Source organism: Carassius auratus, unplaced genomic scaffold (assembly GCF_003368295.1).
Source record: "Carassius auratus strain Wakin unplaced genomic scaffold, ASM336829v1 scaf_tig00014316, whole genome shotgun sequence".
NCBI lineage: Eukaryota > Metazoa > Chordata > Actinopteri > Cypriniformes > Cyprinidae > Carassius > Carassius auratus.
The window spans coordinates 1-22,953 of NW_020524490.1; the positions used below are offsets into that span (position 1 = coordinate 1).

A 22,953-nucleotide genomic window follows, 5' to 3' on the forward strand; every position below is an offset into this window, starting at 1 on the left:
TACGAAAGGAAAATATTTTACCAATATATTTCTTAAAATATATTGTGATATATTGTAATATATATTTTCCTTTTTATTTCTAATATTTTATATATTTGAATACATTTAATAATATATTGATGACACATATATTATATAATATATTGCAAAATATACAAATGATTGCCGCTTTCAAAATATTGCAATATATTGGAAAAAATTAATATATATAAGAATATATGCCTAATATATTACATGATATTTTCCAATATACTGCAATATATTTTTGTTTCATAAGGGATAACCCTTCGTGTGGGGATTGTGTATGTGCCATGGGTCAATCACATTTAATTCTGTAATGAACCTATTTAGAGAAGATGTGGACATTGCAATGGAGGGGTTAGAACTAGATGAACGATCAAGTTGAGGATTAATTGAGGCATTGAAATTCTCCCCCTATGATGACATCCAGATCACTAAATTGTAGTAGTTTTTCACAGATATTATTCAGAAAAAGCTGATCAGGCTCATTTGGAGCGTAGATAGATACCCAGCATGAGTTTAGAATGATTTAGTGTTACAGCTGCATACACAAAACGGCCAATGTCATCTCCTCCCAGTAAGTCTATGGATAAATGTAGCGACCTCTTTGCAAGTATCAGCACACCTTTGGATTTATTAGGGGCGCACAAGTATGCCAGTAACTTGTAGTTTTATTTTGGAAGCGGGACACATCCTCCTTTTTCAAGTGCGATTCTTGAACTAAGGCTATATCTATTGCTTTGCGATGTAAAAATTCTAGACAGCGGGTATGCTTAACCGGTGTATTCAGGCCACACACATTCCAGGATATAATGTTTAGATCAGACATAGTCTGACTGGAAGTAGTATAACAGGATTGGAAGCAACTTTAACAAAGAAACTTTTGGTGCCCTTAGAGCAAAATAGGAAAGAGTAGCAATAAAGTTAACAGCTGCCAGCAAAATAATAACATTCCGAACTATATACAAAACATACTTTACAAGCCGCAAGGAGTACATGAGAGCCCCTTTGGCCAGTATAAAGTTAGAGATTGTAAGAGACGTGACTCCTCCTAACGATGCAAACTCCCCCACCCCACTCGTTACAGTGATGCAATATTCAACGGGCAATAAAGCAATAAAATAAATAAGAAAATGATTAGCCTGGTTCTAGCTGGAGACAAAAAGAGTGAAATAAACCTCAGCTATCGGCCCAAAGAGTAACATAGACAAGGCGATATTCAACGGGAAATAAAGCAGTATGTTGATATGTCCCTTTGTAAAAAAAGACTAGGCCAGTCTTATTGGTGCTCTTGCAGTCTAAGCTAGCCTATAACAAGTGATAAATTACATGCCTATACCTTAGGCGTCGAGATAGTCTCAATTGTAATGAAAAACACAAAAATCATACTTCACCCATATGACATTACAAAGAAAAAAGTCCACAGTCCCGTACTGAAATATTGAACCATCTAACTTGCGATGTTGCTTGCAGTGGCCAAAGTAGGCTGATGCTCTGCTGTGTCCATCTGGTGTGTGTCCATACGGATCTCCGACGTTTTGCCCCCTCGCCTAGGTGAAGAGCTGGCACTTCTGCAGGGCAGGTTGTTAGAGAGGATGAACTGTTCCGCCTCAGGTGGAGACCGACATAACGTTTGCCTGCCGCGGTAAGTGATCTTCAGTGTGGCTGGGAACAAGAGAAACGTTTGGATATTACAGATAATGGGAGAGTGATCTGAAATCCCAGATGTTTCTATCCGCTTTCTCACCTCGGCAAAGGCCTTTCGTTTCTTAGTAGTGTCTGCGCTGAAATCCGGGAAGAAGCGCAAAGTGTCCGTGCCATATTTAACGGGAAAAACGGCTCTTGCACCATTCAGGATTGCTTGTCTATCAGTATAATCTAGCAACTTGAATAAAATTGTGCGAGGGCAGCTAACGTTGGTGTTTCTATCCGCGTACAGGCAGTGAGCTCGCTCTATTTTTATGTCTCAATTAGCGACAGATGGGATCCACCGAGATAGATTCGCCTTTAAAAAGGCGATACAGTTGTCACCCTCCGCTCCTTCCCTCAGCCCAACTAAACGTAGGTTGGACCTTCTACTTTGGTCTTCCATGTATGCCGCCTTGGAGCACAGCTCGTCAATTTTCAACCTCATAGCATTGATCTGGTCTCTATCACGTCTGGCTGCTGATTGCGTAGAATCGCACCTTGATTGAAGACGATGAACGGATTTCTCCAGTTGTTCAATCTGGCCGGTGGCTGACGTTATAGTGTCCGAGGCGTTCTTCATTTCAAGTCTAAGGTCCATTATTTGCGGGAGCAGCACATCATCTAAAGCAGCTTTTACCGCAGCAGTGACAATTTGATTTAGCTCAGCTCTCTGCTCAACTAAGGCCTGCTTCACTCCTGCTAAGATGGCGTTGTCCAGGTCCGTTTTGGAGATGCTAGTCTGTGATTCCTTGAATTTCTTCTTGATAGGTGAAAGTTCGGTTTCTTTGGTTGCACCCTTATTATGTGATACCGACATTTTAGAGGATTTGATGTAATTCAACATAATTTGCTTTCTAATAAACTGAAAGTAACGAGTAGTAAGTGGAGCACGCAAGATTCACGTCTGCACTGCCATGAATCAGTCACGTGACCCCATGACATATGATGAATCAGTATAATCTAGCAACTTGAATAAAATTGTGCGAGGGCAGCTAACGTTGGTGTTTCTATCCGTGTACAGGCGGTGAGCTCGCTCTATTTTTATGTCTCAATTAGCGACAGATGGGATCCACGTAGATAGATTCGCCTTTAAAAAGGCGATACAGTTGTCACCCTCTGGTCATTCCCTTAGCCCAACTAAACGTAGGTTGGACCTTCTACTTCGGTCTTCCATGTCTGCCACCTTGGAGCACAGCTCGTCAATTTTCAACCTCATAGCATTGATCTGGTCTCTATCATGTCTGGCTGCTGATTGCGTAGAATCGCACCTTGATTGAAGCCGATGAACGAATTTACATTAACATAGACATTAATGTATTTTTTTTAACAGATTTTGCAACTTTCTGTTAAAATGTAATCACTTTATAGAAACACTCACTGTGTATAATCAAATAATGGTGCATTAAAAAAAAAAACAACTGCTGGTATGTTGTATTGTTCTGTTCACATACGCAGTAATGAGAATTTGAGGACATTGACGCATGTGAAGATCAGAGTGGTGCCAGACGACGGGAAACCATATTTATCACACTTGTTTCCTCTTCATGTGATGTCACAGTTGCTTGTTTCAGATAACATATATCAGGTTTAAGGCACTCTCAGTGAAACCTGCAATAACTTAGAGATAAGAAAGCAGACGGATCGATCAGTTTAAGGATGGTAGACTTCTGGTGCCAAAAGTGGAAGCTGCCACTATTGTTGTGTCTCACAGGACTGCTGCAGTGGGGTAAGACTGAACTGAATCACAAATATGAACCTTGACTTATTTTCTCTGAGGATATAGAAGTTTTGGGACATTATTTAATTTTCTCACCCTCATGTTAAATCAAATCTTATGTGAGATGCAAAAAGGCTAATAAACATTCAAGCTGGATTTCCCATACAATGAATGTGGATGGTGATTACTTTCACTACCATAAGGCTTTAAAAATGAAATAAACGTTACATGCAAGTGGTTTATTCAAGTTCAATTTCAAGTCTGCTTTATTGTCAATTTCCACATGTACAGTACATACATACAGAGAATCGAAATTGCGTTACTCTCAGACCCAGGTGCCTACAGATAACATTAACATTAAAGCCTAAAAAAATAACTAGATCAAATATAAAATGTAGATACAACTATACAATAAGGGAATGATAAAAAAGACACATAATAAAATTTAAAATAAAGTTAAAAATAAAGTTAAATAAAGCAGCGCAAGGTAAATGACAGATATAGTGCAAATCAATAAATATTTTTTAGTGCAAAAAAGCACTTATTAAGAATATCTTATTAAGTCTGATTAAAGTGACAAGTGACCAAGAGCAGTTATTTAACTGACTGATGAGGTAGTGGAATGACATCAGTTCCATGCCAGATGAGGTAGTGAGGGGTGTTGTAACTTTTGTTGTTGAATAATTATTTAAGATTTTCGGAATAGAAGCATATGTGATGCTAAGTGTAAATAATTATAAACACTTTATTATTTTTATTATGTTTTTGTTTATTTTGAAAGATCGCAATGATGTATCTCACCCTGTTATACTTCAAGTACACACTAAGTATGCTGATAACTTTATTAATCTTTTAGCCTTGTCAAGTAGGTGAGTTGTGTGGCTTTTTTCTTCTTGTGTTCTGAAGTAAAAAGAACGAGAAATATGACATCCGTGTAAGCGTCTCAATCTTCAAGAACTTTCACTATTTTTGGTGCCAAAACCCGGGATAGCGTCACAGAATGGTCGCGAAATAAGAATCTCGGAGTAGGAAAGTGAAAGTAAGTTTAATGAAGATGGCTGAACAGTTAGAACGGATGAAGAAGAAGAGGAAAACAATCCGCAGCTCAACGACGAAGTTACTGACTCATATGTGTCACGGTTGGTAAACCGTGATCTCGGGTTGTTTACACTTTGTGGTGAATTCTGTGTGTTCTGCGTCTGCACTGATTAGTTGTGGGCGTCTTCGTTAATTGTATCAGCAACAGCTGCCACTCATTACTCATCTCCTATATAATGGCTTGTCTCACGTCTTGTGTTTGTGAGATCGTTGTTTCATGTCGTTGTGTTTACCCCCGTCTGGCTTCTGTGTAGTTTGCGTTGGATGTCTGTGTTTCCCCAGAACCTCATCCACTCTCCGCACGATCACTCAGCCATGGACACTTACCTTCGGCTCTGTTCCCCGCAGTTCCTGTGCCACTCTCTCCTGCTGCCTCACGCCGTCAAGACCCGGACTCCTCACCTACACTCCACTACCATCTGGATTTCTCACCGTCCATCGTCTCCCTGGAGTGTTATCGCCTCATCGTCTTTGTGTGTCTTTGTACTATATCTCATCATCTCATTAAATCCTGTTAACTCGCTATTGTTTCCGGACTGTCTTTTCACCAGCCGTCACAATATGCAAGAAGAGATTGGTAAAGAAGAACCAGACTGTGAAAAGCTGCGCGAGTTACTTTCAATGTTATCGACGAAAGAAGAAAGCTTGGTGGATCTTGACAGAGGCATCGAAAACGAAACTCCCACGGACGATCTGGAGAGAGAGACAGAGAGTGCGCTGGATTATCAGGACCGCATTATCATGTGGAAATCCCGTGCAGTGAGAATGATAGAAAGGGAGCGTGAACAAGAGAGTGAACGGGTAAAAAACGCCTATGCAAATCAAGAAAGACGGCCAGAAAAACAGTCTGTCAAGCTCCCCAAATTGGTTATTGATAAGTTTACAGGAGAAATAAGCAAGTGGCAGGAGTTTTGGAGTCAGTATGAAGCCGCAATTCATTCTAATGAAGCGCTGTGTAAGAAAGAGACATTTGAAAACGTATTTGGCTGACGCAGCGGCCAAAGCAGTATCAGGGCTCACTCTGACGGACAGTAATTATGATGCAGCTATTGAATTGTAACAGAACAGATTTGGAAGGAAGGATATTGTTATCAGTGCTCACATGTCTAAACTGCTTAATTTGACTCCTGTAAAGAGATCATCAGACGTAAAAGCGTTGAGAAGTTTATATGATGAATGTGAAATTCAAATTCGTAGTTTGGAATCTCTGGGTGTTCCTTGTGGACACGTATGGCAGTCTTTTATGCCCTGTGTTATTGCAATTGATGCCAGAGGACATTGCTTTAGCTTATACTCGTCAGTTGGACTTTGATGGTGAATGGAAAGTGCCTGAGCTTATTCAATTTCTACAAAAGGAAGTGCAAAGCCGAGAAAGAGCACTGCAACTAACTAGACCAGAAAGTTCAAAAAGGGACAAACAGATGAGTAAAAGATCTTTCGCTAAACCTGAGATGATTCATGAACCAAGGCATAAAAAATGGACAATGTCTTCTGCAGCTGCACTGCACACTGTTAGTCATGTTCCCAAGGCTTGTATATATTGTGAGAACCTGAACCATAAGCCTGAAAATTGCTCTGAGTATTCAGTGTCTGCTCGAAAAGACAAGCTAAGAAAAATGGGAAAATGTTTTGCTTGTTTGGGTCCTAAACACATAGCAAAGTTCTGTAGGGTTAAAGGAGTTAACTGTGCTAAGTGTGGACGTAAGCACCATCAGTCAATCTGTGAGCAAAATCATAAGCAGCCTGAGAACAAAAACGACAGTGTGGAAGATAGCAACACTAGCTCTGAAGCTGTAGTGTCGTCTTTGTCGAACACTGTAAAACCAAAGGCTGAAGGGCAACCAACTGTGCTGCTTCAGACAATTAAGGCATGGATAGAAGGTCCAGCAGGTAAAAAATTAGTACGTTGTTTATTGGATGGAGGCAGCCAAAGAAGCTTTGTGCGAGAGAATCTTGTGAAAACACTAGAATTACCAGTGCTGAAAAAAGAGACTTTGAATCTTCACACTTTCGGAGCTGAGTGTCCTGTGAGTACAGAACGTAACATCGTGAAATTGACACTTGAAAGTGTATGGAATGAAAATGAAAAAATAGAAATCGCAGCAATAGGGATGCCTCAAATCTGTACTGCTGTTATGAAAGTTCCTGGAGAACATGTGCAAAATAAGCTTAAAGCTAAGGGTCTGCAACTTGCAGATGTTTTCTCTGAGGACACCAATGATTCTGAGCTTTCAGTATTAATAGGAGCAGACTACTACTGGCAAATAGTATCAGGTAGAGTTGAGAGATTAACTGAATCTCTTGTAGCCCTGGAAAGTATTTTTGGATGGACTGTTCAAGGACCAATTCCCATGTTGAGTGTACCTGACACAACATGCATGCAAATTTGTTTAGAAGAAGATACGCAGATTTCAAAACAGTTGTGTGCTTTTTGGGAAGTAGAGTCTTTGGGCATACTAAACAAGACAACTGAGGGTGCAGAAGAAATAGAAGACGTACAACACTTTAACCAGACAGTAAGGTTTAAGGATGGTCGTTATCAGGTTGAATTACCTTGGAAACCAAATAAACAAAAACTACAAAATAATTTCAAGGTGGCTAAGACAAGGTTTGAAAGGCTGCAGAAAACTCTAAAAGCTGATGTAACCTTTTACACACAATACAAAGACGTAATACAAGACTATTTACAACAAGGCATTTGTGAAGATGTTCCAGGCAATGATTCACAAGTAAAGGAGACAGGTGCTGTTTAATATTATATACCACACCATGCTGTACTCAGAGAAGACAAACCAACAACTACACTAAGGGTAGTGTTTGATGCATCCTCACATGCAGAGGGTTGTCCATCACTAAACGACTGCTTGCTTGCAGGACCAAACTTGAATCCTGACTTGCTAGATGTGCTTGTCAAGTTCAGATTGCACAAAATTGCATTTACTGCTGACATCACAAAGGCATTCTTGCAGATCGCTTTGGCAGAAAAAGAGAAGGATGCTGTCAGATTCCTGTGGCTACACGGTTCTCCAACTGATGATAAGAAAAATTATATACGCATTATGCGAATGTGTAGAGTGGTTTTCGGAGTGTCCCCAAGTCCATTCCTGTTAGCTGCAACTATTAGGCATCACATTCAACAAAAGGAGTCAGAACAGCCTAAGGCAGTGGAAGCCTTGAGAGAATCACTCTACGTGGATGATTTCATTGTGAGTTCTCGTGAAGTGGATGAGGCACACACTATTTCTACAGCTGCCAGAGACATCTTACTGGATGCAGGCATGAAATTGTGTAAAATGGGTGACGAATTCACCAGAACTGAGAGCAAGATGGACAGGGAATGCAATGGAGCAAAACTTAGTATCGGACAGTAGTGGAAATGTACTGAAGGTATTAGGTTTAGTATGGAGACCAGAAAGCGATGATTTTGTGTTTGATTTCAAGCAACTGTTGAGTGTTTTGGAGAGGAAAGAAAACACAAAGAGAAATCTGTTGCAAACATCATCCCGTATCTTTGACCCCATAGGATCCCTAACTCCCTTTACTGTTAGAGTGAAATGTCTTCTTCAAGAAATGTGGGAAAGAGGACTTAGTTGGGATGAACATTTGCCTTCTGAATTGTCAAGGAAGTGGAATCAGTGGTGTAGTGAAGTGCCACAGCTTCGTTTGATTGCTATACCAAGATGGTACAAAATAGAGAATTAACCTAATGTTCAATCGCACAAATTGCACGTGTTTTGTGATGCTAGTGAAAGAGTGTACAGCGCAGTTGCATACCTACAATGAAAAAATGAAAATGGAGAAACTGTAAACAGTTTTGTAGCATCAAAGGCACGAGTTGCTCCTTTGAAGAAGCTTACTTTACCACGTTTAGAGTTAATGGGAGCTCTAATCGGAGCTAGAATGGGACATAATCTGCTTCGTCCCTTGAACATGGAGAAAAATCAAATTCACATATGGACAGATTCAGTAATTGTCTTACACTGGATACAGAGTTCTGCACAGAAATGGAAACCATCTGTAGGTAATCGAGTAGCTGAAATACAGAATCTCACAAACCCTGAATCTTGGTCCCATTGTAATGGGAAAGACAATCCCGCTGATTTAGCCACTCGAGGAAAGAGCGTAGATGATCTCATACAGAGTGAACTCTGGTGGTATGGGCCGGCATCTTTAGTTCCAGCTCACTTGGAAGAGCCTGAGCAAAATTGTGTTGCGGAAATGAACATTGAACTGAGGTCTAAGTTTCAGGTCACCGTGCAGTTTGGTGGTGTTTCAACAACAGGACCTTTTTTGGATTTATCCAAATTTAGCAGACTGAAGACAGTGTTGCGAATAACTGCATGGATAAAGAGGTTCATAACTAATGCCCGATCAAGATGTAAAATCCAAGGCGAGCTCACAGCAAAAGAACTTCTTGCAGCTGAAATGTACTGGGTAAAGATGACTCAGGAACAGAGTTTCAGCAAGGAAATACATTTGCTCAAACTAGGAAAAATGGTTGACAAAGACTCAAAGATCAAGGATTTGAAACCCTTCTTAGATGAAAATGAACTCATTAGTGTAGGTGGACGATTACAACAGTCTTCAGAGTTCAGCTTCAGAGAATGGCACCCATGGGTGCTCCCCACAAAGCAAAGATATTCGGAATTACTAGTTCAGAGTTATCATGAAAGAGTGATGAATTCAGGTGTAAGAGATACACTGGTTCAGGTTAGAGAGAAATATTGGATTTTGCGTGGCCGACAGCTTGTGAAGCAAATAGTAGGACACTGTCATGTTTGTAATAGATTGAAAGCCAAGGCAGCTCAGCAAACTACTGCACCTCTGCCAAAGGACAGAGTTACTGAAGCACCACCCTTTGAAGTCACAGGGGTCGATTTTGCTGGCCCATTATATGTTAAATCGAATGGTGTACCAAAAAAGGCATATATTGCACTTTTTACATGTGCTGTTACTCGGGCGATACATTTAGAGTTAGTGTCTGATCAGACCACATAGAAATTCCTCCTTGCTCTGAAAAGATTTATAGCAAGAAGAGGTCTGCGCAAAATAATATACTCGGACAAAGCAAAAACATTCTAAAGGGCAGACCAAGATTTAAAGGAACTGTGGAGATCATTTAAAACCTCTGAGCTTACAGATTTCTTTTCTTCAAATTTTATTACTTGGAAATTTATTGTTGAACGCGCGGCATGGTGGGGAAGCTTTTGGGAGAGACTTGTTAGATCAGTAAAGAATTGTCTGAAAAAAGTCCTAGGAAAGGCCTCACTAAACTTTGAAGAGATGACTACTATTTTGACAGAAGTAGAAGCAGTTATAAATTCTAGACCACTTTCGTACGTACACAATGATGCCAATGAGCCCCAACCTCTGACGCCTTCACATTTCCTGGTAGGGCAAAGACTAACCTCTCTGCCACCAGAGACTGTGGTCTCTGAGTCTAATTCCTCTATTCTGACTAAAGAGCATGCTGTTCGCCGAGGGAAGTACCGTCAGAGACTTCTAACTACATTTTGGAACCGCTGGCGAAAAAGACTATTTGATGGACTTAAAGTCAGCTCATAAGAGTGATTCAATAAAAGCAACTATGCTGAAGGAAGGTGATGTTGTCCTAGTTGGAGATGACAAAGTACCCCGACAAACTTGGAAAATGGGAAGAATTGAAAAATTGAATTCAGGAAGAGATGGCCTGGTACGTTCATGTATTGTCCGTACTTCATCAGGCAGTGTGTTAAGAAGACCTGTGCAACTGCTATATCCCTTGGAGTTAATTTAATTCAACGTCCTTAAAATTAGTATAGATGAACCTAGTTCATCGGGTGGGAGGATGTTGTAACTTTTGTTGTTGAATAATTATTTAAGATTTTCGGAATAGAAGCATATGTGATGCTAAGTGTAAATAATTATAAACACTTTATTATTTTTATTATGTTTTTGTTTATTTTGAAAGATCACAATGATGTATCTCACCCTGTTATACTTCATGTACACACTAAGTATGCTGATAACTTTATTAAACTTTTAGCCTTGTCAAGTAGGTGAGTTGTTTGGCTTTTTTCTTCTTGTGTTCTGAAGTAAAAAGAACGAGAAATATGACATCCGTGTAAGCATCTCAATCTTCAAGAACTTTCACTAACAAGGGGCGAGTGAGCAGACCAATGCTGCACAAGTGACTAGTGCATGCCATCGTATAATTAGCGGGGGTGGGGGGTGGGGTCATAGTTCAGTGGTGCCTGGGGAAGAAGAGGTTAGGGGACAGGTTTGGGAGGGAGTTTAGCTTCCTGACAGCCTGGTGGATGAAGCTGTCCTTCAGTCTGCTGGTCCTGGCCTGGAGACTCCGCAGTCTCCTCCCTGATGGTAGCAGGCTGAAGAAGCTGTGTGATGGGTGGGTGGGATCACCTGTGATGCAGAGGACTTTGCGGGTGAGACGTGTTCCATAAATGTCCTGGAGGGAGGGGAGAGAGACACCAATGATCTTCTCAGCTGCTCTCACTATGCGTTGCAGAGTTTTCGGCAGGATGCGTTGCAGGCACCATACCACACAGTGATCCAGCTCGACAGAATGCTCTCGATGGTGCCTCTGTAGAAGGTGTACATGATGGGGGGTGGGGCTCTGGCTCTTCTCAGTTTGCGGAGGAAGTAGAGACGCTGTTGTGATTTCTTGGCCAGTGCTGCGGTGTTTTCAGTCCAGGAGAGGTCCTCTGTGATGTGCACACCCAGGAACTTGGTGCTGCTCACTCTCTCCACAGTCGTACCGTTGATGGTCAAAGGAACGTGCTGAGTGTGTGCTCTCCTGAAGTCTACAACAATCTCCTTTGTCTTCTCCACGTTCAGAGAGAGATTGTTGTCACTGCACCACTTGGCCAGGCGGCTCACCTCACTCCTGTAGTTTGTCTCATCTTTGTTTCTAATGAGACCCACCACAGTCGTGTCATCGGCAAACTTAATAAAGAGGTTGGACCTGTGTGACGGTGTGCAGTCATGTGTCAGCAGAGTGAAGAGGAGGGGGCTCAGCACACATCCTTGGGGGGCCCCAGTGTTCAGTGTGATGGTGCTGGATGTGTTGCTGCCGACCCATACTGCCAGAGGTCTTCCAGTCAGAAAGTCCAACAGCCAGTTGCACAGCGAAGTGTTGAGCCCCAGCTGACTCAGCTTGTAGATGAGCTGTTGAGGGATGATTGTGTTGAATGCTGAACTGAAGTCTATGAATAGCATTTTGACATATGAGTCCTTTTTGTCCAGATGGGTGAGTGCTGAGTGGACAGCAGTGGAGATGGCATCATCGGTCGACCGGTTGGACCGATATGCAAACTGGAAGGGGTCCAGGGAGGGGGGGAGGGCAGACTTGATGTGGTGCATGACTAGCCGTTCAAAGCACTTCATGCGGATGGGGGTAAGTGCAACAGGACGGTAGTCATTGAAGCAGGATGGAGATGGCTTCTTCGGGACTGGGATGATGGTGGTAGTTTTAAAGCATGTGGGAACAACAGGCTGACTCGGTGAGGTGTTAAAAATGTCTGTGAAGACATCAGTGAGTTCTGCTGCACAGACTTTCAGGGTCTGCATCCCCTGCCACAGGTTCCTAGTGTCTCTGCTGTTGCTGAATTGGTGAGCTATCCTCCTGGAGTGCTGTCTCTTAGCCTCTCTGATGCCACGGGACAGGTTGGCCCTAGCTGTTCTCAGGCCCACCTCATCTCCAGTTTTGAAGGCAGCGTTCTGTGTCTTCAGGAGTCTGTAGACCTCCCCTGTCATCCATGGCTTCTGGTTGGTTCGGACAGTGATGGTTTTTGTGACCGTTACATCATCAATACACTTATTGATGTAGGCAGTAACAGTCTCTGAGTACTCAGTGGTGTTATTGCATGTGGCAGCCTGTTTAAACATGTCCCAGTCAGTTGTGTTGAAGCACTCCTGAAGAATCTCTGATGATCCTTCTGGCCACACTTTAAACTGTTTGTAAACTGGTTTGGCGACTTTAATGAGTGGTCTGTATGCAGGCATTAGCATAACATGTGGTCTGAGGCTCCGAGGTGGGGGAGGGGGAGGGCTTTGTAAGCTCCTCTCTGTGTGGTGTAAACAAAGTCCAAGATGTTATTACCTCGTGTTGGAAAGTTGATGTGCTGGTGTATTTTTGGAAACACACTCTTAAGGTCAGCATGGTTGAAATCCCCAGCTATGATGAGAAAAGCATCGGGGTGTGCTGTCTGCTGCTCACTGATGTGCTGGTACAGTTCATTTAGTGCGTCGTTCCTGTTGCTGATGATGTTGAATGGGGGAATGTACACCGAAATGAGCAGTATAGCAGTATATTCCCTCGGCAGATAGAACGGCCGGCATTTAATAATCATAAACTCCACCAGGGGTGAGCAGTGTTTGCTGATCACAACAGTATCGCGGCACCACGCGTCATTGATGTAAACACAAAGCCCGCCGCTGCGGGTTTTTCCTCCCGCGACGAGAGCTCTGTCCGCTCGATAGCACGTCAGCTGGTCAAGCTGAATAGCGCCGTCTGGAACGCTTTTGCTGAGCCATGTTTCCGTGAACACAAAAACACAACAGTCTCTTACAGTCCTCTGAGTTGAGCATAGTAATCGAATGTAGTCCAGTTTATTGTCCAACGAGCATACGTTAGCCAGTACGACGGTGGGGATAGATGGCTCGTGTGGGTTAGCCGTTAGCCTAGCCCGGATACCTCTGCGCCTACCCCTCTTCTGCTTCCTCTCACGCCGCTTGTGGCGCCTCCGCTGCGGGCGAGATGCAGTAGTGGGGGTCGGTGATGGTGAAGGCCGTACAAAAACACTGCGACTCACAAGACAAAAAACACGAAAAAACACCGTTCTGTCGGGACAGAGAGAAGCCGCTGCGTGTGGACACGCCGCCATCTTGTTGAAATTCGTTATCTTGTTATATGACTCAGAAAATATAGCTTTTGAAGCTTTGTGACATTTAAAGGGGGGGTGAAATGCTCGTTTTCACTCAATATCCTGTTAATCTTGAGTATCTATAGAGTAGTACTGCATCCTTCATAACTCCAAAAAGTATTTAGTTTTATTATATTCATAAGAGAAAGATAGTCTTTACCGATTTTTCCCGGAAAAACATGAGCGCCTAGAGACGTGACGTGTGGGCGGAGCTAAAGAATCACGAGCGCGAGTAGGCTTTTGCATTGAGAGCGTTTGGTAGCTGTGACAGCTGTGAAGGCTGAAACTGAACGAGAGCAGCAGCAGCAACGACTCGCTCCGAGCGGGGCTCGAACCCGGGTCTCCGATGGGAGGCGGACGCACTAACAAGGAGGCAGATATTTTTTAAGCAGTTTTACTCACCGCCTGTGGTTCCAACACACAATCGTGACCCTTTTTCGTTGGGATTGCATCATCCTTAAGAAATAAACGATACGCAAATCCGTCGTCAAACTGGGCTTTGTTTGTAAAACAAGCATTTTAGAAATGCAGGGAACAAACACTTGCACAACTCCGTTGATGCTCTGTAAAAATAAACTCCATGCACTGGTCCCTTAATGCTGTTTTTTCTTTGGTAATCTGTACAGGGTTGTCTTGCCCTGGTAACCAAAAACACTCCTTTTGTGACATTTCGCGACGCTCTCGCTCTGATCAGCGAATGCCTGTTGTGCTCTCACTCAGTGCTCTGCTATACAGGAGCGTGCGCTCTTCCGGCAAACGTGCCCTCAGGACCCATATAAGGAAATTCGGCTCCATCTAACGTCACACAGAGCCATATTCGAAAAAAACTTTCCGAAACTTGTGACAAACCGGAAGGAGTATTTTTGGAACAGAAATACTACTTCAAACGTACAACTTAATTTTTGAAATTTTGTCCATGTTTAGCATGGGATTCCGACTCTTTAACAGTGTAAAAAACTCAGTATGCATGAAATAGCATTTCACCCCCCCTTTAAGGGTTATTAACTAATAATTTACTTAGCTGAAGATCTTATATCTTGTATGCACTGCTTTTCTTTTTACTTTTGTAAATTAAAAAAAGGTTAAAGAGAATGAACAAATCAGAGATTCTTGATTTATTGAATTTTTTCAAAATGTCCCAGCTTGTCTGGAACTGGGGTTGTGTTTCTGTGTAAAATATATCTGATATTAACCCGTCTAATGCTTCTCTCCACATAGATCTGTGCAGTGGTCAGATTCAGGTCCAGATCCAGAAAGGTCCTCTGTATAGAATGAAAGGATACCCCATCTCCATATCCTGTAATGTTACAGGGTTTACAGGGCCATCTAAACAGGAGTTTGAGTTCATTCTCAAGAAACAAAATATGGAGTTAAATATGATCAGTACCAGTGACCCAAACTTTGCCTACGGAATGTTCTCCGATAGAATAAGAAAAAAAGAGATTTATATTGAAAGGCTGTCAGGATCTTCAGTTATCTTGTGGATCAAAGATTTGCAGGAGAATGATGCAGGTGATCTGCTCTGTGCGACCAAACACACAGGTGGTGCATATTTAGGAGATTATGATGATGAAGCAAAGCTTAATGGTAAGATATCTACTTATTTTGAAGGGTTTGGGTGATTAATGAGATGATCTGAGAGAAATCTATTCTTTAAAATCCATTCACATTCCCATGTATCACAAAAGAAGGCGTTTGGCTGTAAGTTATATTCATATTAAACACTACTGCATCATCCTTCAGTCACTGATGTAGTATCAGCTGATATCAGTTCTCTAGATGCTGGTACTGGCTTGAAAAATGCAAATTGGTCAATCACTTTTTTTTCAAAAAAATTTCCAATGACAAAAAAGGACAAAAGTCTGTTTTCTCCACAGTGATAGCAGACACCCTGGAGGCATCGTACTCGGGCTCTCCCTCACAGAGCTTGTCTGAAGGGGATCCTCTTCAGCTTGAGTGCCAGGTCTCCAGCCAGACTTTTCAACACACTCATCTGTCGGTCACCTGGTTTCTTCATGGTGAAGAGGATGAAAACCCCCGGCCAATCATTACTCTGGACAAAGATCTGACTGTAAAGCCAGGAGCTGGATTTGAGGATCGCTATCGTGCTGGTCTTATCAGCATGGATAAGGTGGAGGACACAACCTACAGACTGAAGATGCCTCAAGTGCAGCAGTCCGACCAGGGGAAGTTCTTCTGCAAAGCCATTGAGTGGATCCAAGACCCAGACCGTTCCTGGACACAGATTGCCCACAAAACCACCAAAGCATGTGATGTAGAGATTAAACGAATCGGTGAGATTTATATTCTGTCATGTAAACCAGAGGCTCTCTGATTTTTACTTACACTTAGAAATCTAAGACAAAGTTTAATGTACGAAAGTAACAATTATATCCTTACAATCAAATGTTGATGTTTATTCCCATTTATCTATCCATTTGTCTAAATAGCTCTTGAATTGTAATAGTTTCATGCTCTTTTCAGTCAAAAATTTACAGCAGAGAGAGAGAAAAAAATCACTGAACCTGTGTTAACGTATTTTGTGTCAAATTTGCTGTTACCTGAAGCAGTTTGTAAATGTTTGTAAATAAATTGTTTTTGAGGATGGCATTGGCATGATGGCATTTTTAGCTTCTACCAAATGACAGATACATTTGTAGCATAATAATGTTCTGCAGATGTCATTGTGACTACTTTGTAACTACTTAGTCAGAACCTGTTGTAATGTCTGAGTGAGTATGAGTGCAGTCATACACAGGAAGTTGTGTAAGAGAACATGTTTAATCTCATGCTGTTTCCTGTGTCTCAGAAGTGGCCCGTGATGCAGGTTCCTTCAGTGTTAATCTGATGCTTGCATTAAAACACTGACATTGGCAAGTTTTTTTTTTTGTCTGTCTGGTCAGAGAGTAATCTGGTGGTGGTCATGCTGATGAAGGATGCGGTCACTGAGGGAGATGCACTACATGTCTCCTGCTCAGTGTCAGGATTCAAGGGTCCTTTATCAGTGTCATGGCAACACAAGAAAGCCCTGAGGGCTTTCTTCAGTGATGTCGTTAGTCTGACCCATGAGGGAGTGATGAAAGATGTTGGGGCAAGGTATCAGAGCAGAAATGTCCAAACATTTCATTCTCCAGCTGGAAACTTTACTCTACAGCTTGGTGCATCTTCAGTATCTGACAGCGGAGAATATAAGTGCATTGTGTCTGAATGGACAGTACAGAGCAATGGAGAGATGAAAGCCATCACCCAATCTCAGCAAAAAGCCATTACAGTTAAATCTGTTGGTAAGATTACTATATAATAACATTATTCTCAGTAATAGAGAAAACTGTCAAGAAATTCTGTCATAAATTCTTTGTCATTACGTTGCTCAAATTTGTACTGTTACTGACGTTAGAATTTTAATAATCACTGCAGACGTTTCTTTTCAGAATCTCTAATGGTGGTGAGCTTGATAAGTCGTACATCAAATGTACCTATAGATTCTCCAGTACAACTGCAATGTCAAGTCAAAGGGCCTAAAGTGTCTTTGGCTCTACGCTGGATGTTTCAGCCCCACAATTCAGCTGCTCAAATAAATATTTTATCCATCAGTCACACTGGAGAAATGGAATGGAGAGCAGATCATAGAAACTATCAGCTGAACATTCAAGCACAGCCGGGAGACACTCGTTTCACTCTCATGGTGCCGAGAGCCAGCAAACAACAAGAAGGACAGTACCAGTGTCAAGTTGATGCCTATCAAAAGGATGTACAGAAAGCCTTTAAGAACTCCAACCTGTTAGCTGTGATTGTAAACAAACCTGGTAAATACAGCAACTTTTTCAAAAATAATGTATTTATTTCAAGGTTCATTGTTCATCAAACATTTGGATCTTTTATATCTTAAGGCATATTCCTATGCTGAAATGCATGCAATTAGTTTTGAAGAAAAGTATAAATTGTTTTATATATTAATTTCTTTACAGTTTTATGTACAGTATGTTTGGACTGCATAGTGAAACAGCTAACAAGAGTACATCATACTTCCTGCTTAAAATAATACTCTTTAAAAGAATCCCAGGATGCACCTGGTTGAGTAAATTTCCTGAGTGAACAGAGCTGTAATCTAAATAATATCAAATCTACGAGGGTTTGAACCCACATTATATTAGATGTCTTTAACAAATACTGTATGTACATACATAGAGAATGTCTGTTAAATAAGCCACAGTAAGTTGTTATTGTAGTTACAGTTAAAGGACAGTTGTACAATTACACATGTAATCATAATTTTGACCATACCACAATCCTATAATTACTATACTTTTTCCTTATTCTCATTAATTTGCAACTACATGTCTACTAACCCTCAGAGTAGACTGTAAGATCAGGTTTAGGGTTAGTAAAATAAGTTGACATATACTAGCAAAGATTCTTATAGTCAGTACATTGTGGGCCCATCAAAGTAAAATGTTAGAAAATATTAAGCAGACAGTCTGAAACATTAAATTGTTTAACATTTTTAGTCATTAAAAATTTCCCGTACAGTAGTAAATAATTTAAAAGTATTTACATAGTAAAGTATTTTAAATATTTTTCTATTATTACAATGTGTAATAAATAGAGATAAACAACAAGTAGGTACATCTAAATTTTTGACTGTTAATAACTGTGGACACCAGGTCTTTCAATGAGGAAACATAAAGGAGAACAGGAAAAACTAAGCCATGCGGCATAAACACAAATTAGCAGTAATAAGACAGACCGGTGCTAGCTTACATACCTACTACAAAAGAGACTCGCATATAAATTAAATGACATTTGTAAATGTCCTTTCCAGCATTTTTGCTACTATGTTGTCTTTACACATTCAGAACCTTGATTTATTTATTAATTTTTTTGTAAATAAAGCATTTAGATAAATGTAGATTCAGCTGTTTGATATCCCTATCTCTCTTTCTTCCTTACTTTGTAATGTTTAATACAGACAGCAAGATGAGCCTGCTGTCACCCACTTCTCGTCTGGAAACCACTGTCGACACTGATGCTAAGCTTGAATGCTCAGTCATGAGGACAACCACAAATACGTCTCGTTTCACAGTAACATGGATGTTTGGGTCCCAGGTGCTCTTAACTATGGACTTAGATGCTGTTGTCAAGTTTGGCCCTGCAGCCGGCCTGGAGATGGACCAGAGGATCCGTTTGGAAATAAGACAGAAACAGAACTTCCAGATGACTATCCAGCAGGCCAGAACATCTGACAGTGGACAATATCACTGTGAGGTGGAAGAGTGGCTCCAGGATCCTCTTGGTGACTGGTATTCCCTCAAGAAAATGTCTGTTTCCACAGAGCTTGTTGTCAAAGAGAAAGGTAAAAACATATTTATTTATATATTTTTTTCCTTTTTTACTGAACTGTGTTTTACACAAACATAAGTTTAACTGATTATTAATGGTCCTTGTAAGTGAAAACAAATCTAATGTTGATTTCAAAAGTGTTAAAATGTTTTAACTGCCATTTTCAAAGGAACAAAACAATAAAAGACAACTTTTTAATGAAAACAAAGTTTTACAAGGTGGTAATTTTGTATGCATACATTCAATGTAATTTGTATGGAAACATTTGATAAAAAAAAATAAAAAAAATAAAACATAATAAAATAAAAATAATTAGCCACCTAATACAACAAAACATAAACTAGTTACGAACTGACTTGAAAGTATGTTGGGACAAAAATTACTTAAAAAAAAAATTAAATGTGCTAAGTATAGATTTAAATCATTGCATGCATGATTTTTTTTTTTTTACGTATTTTTGAATAAATAAAAAATATATAATACATTCTATAATTAATACATTTAAAATTGAAAATAAAAACGTCATGATCCAATTACTGATACTGTACTTATTTTTTTATTTTTTATTTTTTTCAGCCAGTTATTTCAAAATGAATAAAGCTGATACTCAGTTGAAGGTTGAAGAGGGAAAGCAGGTAAAGTTGAAATGCTCAGTGGAGGGCATTGGGTCTGATCCCACTCTTCGTTACTCCCTTACCTGGATGTTTAACCAATACCAGTCCACCAGTTCTGCACTTCTGACATATAGCCATGATGGCCTTCTGAAGTACAAAAGCTTTGACTCAGAGCTTGTGGGGCGACTTCACTTCTACACCCCAGAAGTGGGTGTCTTTAACTTGACTATCCATAGATCCATCCAGGAAGACAGGGGGCGTTACTACTGTGAAGTTCAACAGTACCAGCTGGACTGTAAAGGTCAATGGTCACGCAAGGCAAGGGACAAGTCAGGTTTTACCAATGTTACTGTTCAGCTTATAGGTGAGTACTCTAAATTTCAATTAAGAAATTTTGAAATCGTCAGAAAATTGAAAAGAACATTAATGCATTTCTCCACCCCCCACAAAAAATAAATAAATAAATAAATTAGAGAACAAACTGCAGGTTAACAAGGAGGAAAAAAGCCTGACCATTACCAATCTACAAGCAGGGTTCACCATTGACTGTGTCATTAAGTCACGGTCCAGTGATAAATCTTTGTTTGAGGTGACTTGGTCCAGGGGTCTGATAAATGAACGACCTGTCATCATCTTCAATGCCAGCCGTGATGGTACCTTACACAGTGCAATCGATGATAAAGAGCTGGTGTTTGGACGCCCAAGTGCCATGCGATATAAGCTGACAGTGCCAAACGTCAACCCCACTGATACTGGCCTTTACCACTGTCAGGTTGTTGAATGGATTCAGACTGCTGCAAATAAGTGGAGAAGTATAGGTCAAGACATGTCTGGGAAGATATCTGTCCATGTTGACACTGAGGAACAACAAAAAAATTTCAGCTTTACCATGGACAAGAAAGACAATAATCTTGACATCAAAGAAGGAGAGCAGTTTGATCTTGAATGCTCCCTGAATGTAGAAAAAGATGACCCTACTCATCACTACAGTCTCAAATGGGTGTTTAATAGACCAGGGTCAACTAGTGGGATACCATTACTGTCCTACTCTCATGATGGTCGTCTACAGTACCATACAGAGAATCAGGACAGGTTACGCTTCTCCAGACCTAATTCTGATACTTTCCATCTGGCAGTATTAAACTCTGATAAAGCTGATAGTGGAAGCTACCAGTGCAGAGTTGAGCAGTACCAGCATGATTGTTATGGCCAGTGGAAACCAATGGCACGTGCCCAGTCAGGCACTACTACAGTCACAGTTCGCAGTATCGGTAATGCAACCATTTACATATTGTCCATGTTTAATCTCTAAAAGCAGTCTTACCATTGATTTTAAAAACCCTCTCATATTGTTTGTGACTATCAACATAGGATATTCCTTTAGAGGTGTCTGTATGTTTTGTTCTTGTTGATTGATCTTTGAATTTGTGTTTAATATAAACAGAAAGAAAACTGCGTGTTCAGAAGGACAATCAAATGCTCAACATTACAAATCATCAGACTTCATTCACCATTGACTGTGTCATTGACTCACAATCCAGTGATAAATCCGTCTTTGAGGTCACCTGGTTCAAGGTTCAGGAAGAAGGACCACTCACCATGTTCTCTGCCAGGCATGACGGTACCTTACACAGTGCAATTCCTGATAAAAACCTTTTGTTTGGACGACCACTTGCCACACACTATAAACTGACTGTGCTACAGATCAGCCCCACTGATATTGGGCAATACTACTGTCAGGTTGAGGAGTGGCTTCCAACTGCTAACACCTGGAAGAAATTGGCTTCAGATAAATCTGGAGAGCTCTCCATCCACGTTCACACTGAAGGTAACTATCCAGAATGCAGCATGTTTTTAGAGAATACCTGCTGTAAGCGATTTGATAATTACCACTGGGCTTTAGTCACTAAATTATTCTGTCTAATCAGACCACCCAGTCAGATTTAAGGGTTAGGTTTAAGACTAATGTCAGGGCTAGGGTCTTGTACACCTGGGGATTCCATGTTTAATCTCTAAGCGCAGTCTAACCATTGATTTTCAAAACCCTGTCATATTGATTGTGACTATCAACATAGGATCTTTCTTTAGAGGTGTCTGTATGTTTTGTTCTTATTGATTGATCTTTGAATTTGGGTTTGATTTAAACAGAAAGTAAACTGAGTGTTCAGAAGAACAATCGGATGATCAACATTACAAACGATCAGACTTCTTTCACCATTGACTGTGTCATTGACTCACAATCCAGTGATACGTCTGGCTTTGAGGTCACCTGGTTCAAGGTGCAGGAAGAAGGACCACTCACCATGTTCTCTGCCAGGCATGACGGTACCTTACACAGTGCAATTCCTGATAAAAATCTTCTGTTTGGACGACCACTTGCCACACACTATAAACTGACTGTGCTACAGATCAGCCCCACTGATATTGGGCAATACTACTGTCAGGTTGAGGAGTGGCTTCTAACTGCTAACACCTGGAAGAAATTGGCTTCAGATAAATCTGGAGAGCTCTCCATCTATGTTCACACTGAAGGTAACTATCCAGAATGCAGCATGTTTTTAAAGAATCCCTGCTGTAAGCGATTTGATAATTACCACTGGGCTTTAGTCACTAAATTATTCTGTCTAATCAGACCACCCAGTCAGATTTAAGGGTTAGGTTTAAGACTAATGTCAGGGCTAGGGTCTTGTACACCTGGGGATTCCATGTTTAACCTCTAAGTGCAGTCTAACAATTGATTTTCAAAACCCTGTCATATTGCTTGTGACTATCAACATAGGATCTTCCTTTAGAGGTGTCTGTATGTTTTGTTCTTATTGATTGATCTTTGAATTTGTGTTTAATTTAAACAGAAAGTAAACTGCGTGTTCAGAAGAACAATCGGATGATCAACATTACAAACGATCAGACTTCTTTCACCATTGACTGTGTCATTGACTCACAATCCAGTGATGCGTCTGTCTTTGAGGTCACCTGGTTCAAGGTTCAGGAAGATGGACCACTCACCATGTTCTCTGCCAGGCATGACGGTACCTTACACAGTGCAATTCCTGATAAAAATCTTCTGTTTGGACGACCACTTGCCACACACTATAAACTGACTGTGCTACAGATCAGCCCCACTGATATTGGGCGATACTACTGTCAGGTTGAGGAGTGGCTTCTAACTGCTAACACCTGGAAGAAATTGGCTTCAGATAAATCTGGAGAGCTCTCCTTCTATGTTCACACTGAAGGTAACTATCCAGAATGCACCATGTTTTTAGAGAATCAGTGGTGGACGAAGTACACAAATCAAGTACTTGAGTAAAAGTACAGATACGTATAATAAAATATTACTCCAGTGAAAGTAAAAGTACTCCTTTTTCAATTTTACTCAAGAGAAAGTACAAAAGTACTCGATTTTTTATGTACTTAGGTAAAAAAGTAATGAAAGATAGATGTTTGGAATTTTATATAGGCTACTAAATTTAATTTTATATTAGCAAATATTTTTTATAATCCTACTGCTCAAAATACCTGGGATTTTTTCCAAAATAACCACTATATGTAG

General features: G+C 40.7%; 1 protein-coding gene across 1 annotated transcript; it reads left to right on the forward strand.

Annotated features, from left to right (window-relative positions):
* Positions 1-3,333: 3,333 nt before the first annotated feature.
* On the forward strand, positions 3,334-22,636 carry LOC113074367 (immunoglobulin superfamily member 3-like; the record flags this gene model as incomplete). Its single annotated transcript, XM_026247202.1, has 11 exons — positions 3,334-3,436; positions 14,665-15,033; positions 15,324-15,740; positions 16,350-16,730; positions 16,878-17,252; positions 18,416-18,799; positions 19,363-19,764; positions 19,874-20,671; positions 20,845-21,228; positions 21,549-21,932; positions 22,253-22,636. Coding segments are annotated over exons 1-11 (4,348 nt in total), but the record flags the coding sequence as incomplete, so codon positions are not given.
* Between the last annotated feature and the right edge of the window lie 317 nt (positions 22,637-22,953).